Source organism: Myotis davidii, unplaced genomic scaffold, assembly GCF_000327345.1.
Source record: "Myotis davidii unplaced genomic scaffold, ASM32734v1 scaffold1031, whole genome shotgun sequence".
Lineage (NCBI taxonomy): Eukaryota > Metazoa > Chordata > Mammalia > Chiroptera > Vespertilionidae > Myotis > Myotis davidii.
The window spans coordinates 1,949,005-1,954,688 of record NW_006283442.1 but is presented as its reverse complement, the minus strand read 5'-3'; the positions used below and the strand labels follow the sequence as shown (position 1 = coordinate 1,954,688).

At 41.5% G+C, this 5,684-nt stretch overlaps 1 protein-coding gene across 1 annotated transcript in view; it reads right to left on the bottom strand.

The window, feature by feature from the left end:
* Nucleotides 1-5,684, bottom strand: part of ATP8A2 (ATPase, aminophospholipid transporter, class I, type 8A, member 2) — a 588,754-nt gene that overhangs the window by 443,273 nt on the left and 139,797 nt on the right. Inside the window, 2 exon segments of the mRNA XM_006753689.2 lie at nt 1,753-1,835; nt 2,228-2,333. Of these exon segments, the coding sequence (XP_006753752.2) occupies nt 1,753-1,835; nt 2,228-2,333 (189 nt within the window).

Below are 5,684 nucleotides of genomic sequence, written 5' to 3'. Positions count from 1 at the left end.
ATATATATAAAAGCCTAGGTGACCAAACAACCGAAGATCAGTCAACCAGATGCTATGGTGCACACTGACCACCAGGGGGCAGACACTCAATGCAGGAGCTGCCTCCTGGTGGTCAGTATACTCCCATAGCAGGAGCGCTGCTCAGCTGACCGACAGACACCAGACGCAGGGCTCAGGGATGGCCACCACAGCCCGGAGACCGCAGTGGAGCGGCAGCAAGCCTACCAAGTGGCAGCGGCGGCAGCAGGCACAGTGGGGCTGGGATGAGCCGGAGCAGCAGATGTCGTTGGACTGCCAGTTTCAGCCTGATCCCCACAGGACACGCCAAGGGACCCCACTATCAGATAGTCTTTTTTTACTTCCAGAAATATGGCCTTAATCATTTAATTAAATGACCAAGGAGTGTCGCTCCACTTTTCATCATCAGCTGACACGATGATGACATCAATTGGCTCTCTAGTGCCCCCATATTTGTCCAGCATTGTGACAGGGCAGAAGCATCCACTCTCTCCTTGTCTCTCCCACTGTGCCCAGCTCATCCACATGGCCTCCCAATCCCACTGTTACAATGCAGGTAAACACCCATACAACTGAATGTCCCATATGAAGGTCTAAATAAAAGTCTCCTCAAAATGAAGGGGAAGAAGGCTACATTTATAAAAAAAAAAAAAAAAAAAACCTCCTATAAAAAATTTCACTTTTAATGATTGCAAACTTCCCTAAGCAAAATTCCCTTTGTTGTATGAAATAAAGTAAAAATAAATATAAGCTGATCTCTATAGTCCATAAGAAAATAAACTGAAAATATCAAGAAATGGGCACTTGTGTACATTATAATATTTTATAGGTTTTGAATATAAGTAAAGAAAAAATGGACTATTGCTAAGTCAGGAACAATATCAAGTTATTATATAAGTTAGAAGTGAATTTCAAATGCATTGAAGTGGACTAGGGATTTACAGATGAATAAACCCAAAAACTGTAACAATCAATGAGTCACCCCCAAATTGAGGGGGGGAGAAAGACAGAGGAGAGAGGAGACAGTGGCTCTCTCCAGGCCCTCATCAACCCAGCCTGGAGTAACAGGCAGACCCGCCACCTGACCACCATGACAAACACCAGTGCCTCAACAGTCCTAACCTTCAACTTCCCCTGTTGCCCATTCTCAAGGATCCCTATGTGATCTTATTCTTGATTTAAATTTGTTCCTACTACCACATTTTCCCCTCAGTCTTCTTGAGAGGGAAAGTAAGAAAATATAAATAAAATTAATCAGCCCCTGGGCTGAAGGGAAAATAAAAACTCCTGTATATAAAAAGGAGCCTCAGTGCCAATTTCTTTCTCTCCCAGCCAAGGAGACTGGAGCAATAGAGCAAGAGCCTCATTGTGCAAGAACAGCTGGGCACCGAGGCCACAGGAATGGCCTTTAGAAGCTGCTCTCAAAGTAAGTGGGCCCTGCAGCAGTCTCCCAACTATTACTCTAAGTGCTTTACTACAAATAATTCCACATCTGTGTATTGACTTGTCAAGAAGCATCATTAAGAGAGAAAAATTACTGCAAATGCAAAAACAATATTAATGAGCTAATAAAATTACATATCATCCTCGGTTTTTCTACAGGCTTACTTTCTCACAGAAAAAAAAATAGACATTTAGCTACCATATTTACAACAGATATGCTATTTCAAATAGACAGTCTTCATAAGAGTAGGTGATCTACAAGGTAGAGAGGTGCCCAGGCATGTCACTTACGGCTTCTATGATGACTGAGTACGGTGTCCTGCCTGTGAACACGAAGCCCAGTTTCTTAGCTCCTTTCACCAAAGCAGCTTCATCTATCAATCAAGAGTTGACGAAACATTGACTAAGCACTGGTAATGCCAGAATTCTGCTTAGCAAGTACTATTTTTCGAATTAGCAAAACCCACACCAGTTAAAGAAGTCCGGCCTCATGTGCAGCTCTGTCTAGTTTAATGACTTCTGCTAGGAAATGCAAGATGGCCTGGGGCCTCCTCTTGCCGTCAAAGTGTTACTACAGTCAGTAGAACCCAGCACCAGTTTTCTATATTTTTAACATTTACAGCCTTAGCCCATAATCTGTGTGAGGCCAGAGGCAAATAGGGGGTCTTTGTGGGGTGGGATACACCATCACATCTCCCACAAGTAATGCAAACACCCAAGGCTCCAGAGAAGGGGACAGCAGGGCACATCGGCCAAAAGGTCTCACCTGGGGAGGAGGCCTGGTAGATGATGTTGTCTCCATCCTTTTCGGGAACAACAGTGTGGCACACAGCCAGAAGGGTGAGGAACTCCTGTATGCAAGGAGCTGTGGGCTACAAACAGAAGAGCAAGTTAATCCTTCTGTTACAACCCCACTGACACACATCAGAGTTAGATTCAAGTCATCCGCTGCCTAAAATCCCGGAATGGCTTCCTGCTCGCTTTAAACAGAGGTTGAGATCTGTAGTGTGGACTCCAGGTCTCCCGTGATCTGGCACCTGCTCACCATCGAGGGCCATCTCCTGCCATTCGCCCTCCTGTGCTCTCTACCAGCCACTTGTGTCTGCAGTACTCCCAACAATGCTCACCCTTCCTACTGTTCCATCACTGCCCCTTACACGCAGTCAGTCAATTCTTCTATTTACTCATCCTTTGGGATTCAGTTTATCAGTCAGTATATCTGAGCAGGTTGTTGTCACCCTTCTTTTGGAACATCGTTCTTGAAGTGCTAGCCCTTGCGGTCAGGTGAGAACAAAGAATGAGCCAGTGCCCCATCCTAGGACTCCCCCAGCACCCTGCCACCCCCCACTCCTGTAAGAGCCAGGAGGGTGAGCAAGTGAATGTATGCTCAGGCTGAGCAAAGAGAAGGCACTCAAATCAATGTCAGATCCCCGTACCGAAAACTGACTCAGCAACCACTGAGTCCCTGGTCCTTCCATACCATCGCACTGACGCTTGCTTGTTCTACATCAAGTTTGCTCTCTAACTTTGTAATCTCAGTGTCTCCCTGGCCTATTATATTTTTAAAAAAACAAAACCAGAATTGTCATGGATATATATTAAATACATTTCTTTATCCTCCCCAACCCCCACACAAAATCCTGACTTTTTTCATTTGGATTAGACTGTATTTATAATTAGTGGAGAAATGACATCTTAATACTGTCCACCTATCTAAGAATATTGTATGTATTTCTATTTATTAAAGACTTCTAAAGCTTCTAAATATGGGTGCTGATATTTTATTCATTAATTTGTTAATATTATTGATTAATTTTTATTCGTTCAAAAATATCTGCATGCCCACTATATATGTGAGGCACTACATTATTGCTTTTTATATTATTAATGTAATCTTATTTCCATTATGTTTTACAAGAGTTTATTGTTCACATGTAAATAAAAACATGTAATTTTATATATTAAGTCAATATCCAATTGTAACTAAACTACTCACTCTCCAAGGTGCAGTTGACTCTTCTAGATTTTTAGGGCAGACGATGATATCATCCCTATTCCTTTCCAATATATAGACTTGTTTAGTTCCCACCTGTCTGCACTTTCAGAATGATGTTCAAAGACAGGGTGACAGCAGGTTTCCTTATCCTGAGGTTATTTTAAAATAACTACCTTCAATGTTTCACTCCTAAATAGGCAGCTGACTATAAATTTGAGATAGATTTGTATTTTCACATTCAGAAAACAATTTTGTGTTTGCTATTTTTTATGGAGTTTCTTTTCTTTCCTTGTTTTTGTTTTTTATTTAGTCACAAATGGATAGTGACTAACATTTTTAGTTTCTCTTCTGACCTGCTAATGTGATTGAAGAACAACTGCATGAAAACAGTCACACAGCAGTCACACAGCTACTTCTTATCTGCCTTATGGAAAGGAAATGCTCATTAAATTATAGTTCAATGAAATTTTATAATTAGAGGATTTACAAATTCCCCAAGGCCTACACTGCAAAAGTGGCTAGGAAATTTTATCCGAAAGCACATTAATTTCAGAATTTCACTTCCAGACAACCTTCTGCATCAGAGAACTATCTAGTCTAAAACTATCTAAAACTTTTTCATCTTCTCAACAAACACTGTAACAATGAAACAATAACTCCCATTTCCCCTAACCCTTAACCCCTTGTAACCTCTCTTCTGCTCTGTCTCTATTCTACGTACCTCATAATTGTAATTATACAATATTTGTAATTCACTTAACATTTTAATCTGCACCAAACGCTTTAAATATCTAGAAATGAATATATTCAATTTATTTAATATAAAAAATAGCAGAAAACTATACATGTCTAAAATTATCTTACACTTCAATTTGCAGCTATAAAGTATATAAATGATATATATACTAGTATAGAAATAATTTATTCTTGAAGACTCAAGCTCAGAAGTCCTAGACATAATATAGTTATGTGTTCTTCCTTCGTAAATCTTTGGAAAATTATCCCACAAATAGAAAGTCACCGGTTAATGATATAATTAGGGGACCACATGAATTGTTCCTAGAGTTGACTCTCTAAAAGGCAAATTCCATTTTGGCTATCAGTCCACACAAGACTTGAAAGGACCCAGAAAATAAAAAATGATGACCCAGGAAAAACAGAAATTCTGTAGCAGATGAAAAGTACTCCCTTGGGAGGAAAGTAAGGGTTTTTTTCTTGGTTAAATGCTTTAATTTTAGTCAATGGTCCCAAGGGAATTTAGATAAAAATGTGGGATATCCATAGGCTTAAAATCCTAAATTTCTTCTTCCCTTGCCTCAACCATATTTTGGTAAAATAACCAAGTGATCTAATAGACTCTGCTATGTACCTGAAACTAGCATAAAATAATATTGGATATAATCTGTAATTAAAAATAAAATTTTAAAAATGTTTAAAAACACCCATTGGGTATATTTAATTTAATCCCACCCCTTACCAAAGAAAAATATTGGAGCCTATAGTCTTCATCAGTTATAGTGGAGCTAGATGCTAAAGGTCATATGGGCTTAATTAATGTAATAACCAAAATGGAGAATGACCTCAGAAGGATTCAAGAATCCTGGAAAACTTTTTAAAAGAGTTAAATATAGGCAAGTAGGCTTTTATTAAAAAACTAGAGGCCTGGTGCACCAGTGGGGTCCCCGGCCTGGCCTGTGGCTCTCTGACATCCCTGGAGGGGTCCCAGATTGTGAGAGGGCACAGGTGCATGATCAGGGCCAGGAAGGGACCACGGGAAAGCTCCAGGGTGTGTCCGACCTGTCTCATCCAGTTCCAATCAGCCGGACCCAGCAGCAAGCTAACCTACTGGTAGAGCGTCTGCCCCCAGGTGATCAGTGCACATCATAGCTACTGGTTGAACAATCGAATGGTTGAACGTTCACTTAGGCTTTTATATATATACTAGAGGCCCGGTGCACAAAAATTTGTGTACTTGTGGGGGCAGGGGAGGTCCCTCAGCCCGGCCTGTGCCCGCTCGCAGTCTGGGACCCCTTGGGGAATGACCACCTGCTGGCTTAGGCCTGCTTCCCTGGGGATTGGGCCTAAGCTGGCAATCAGACATCCTTCTGGCAGCCCAGGAGCCCTCGGGAGATGTCTACTTGCCAGCGGGGAGCAGGCCTAAGCTGCAGTCTGACATCCTTAGTGCTGCTCAGGAGGCGGGAGAGGCGTCCACCCCCCCCCCTGTCCT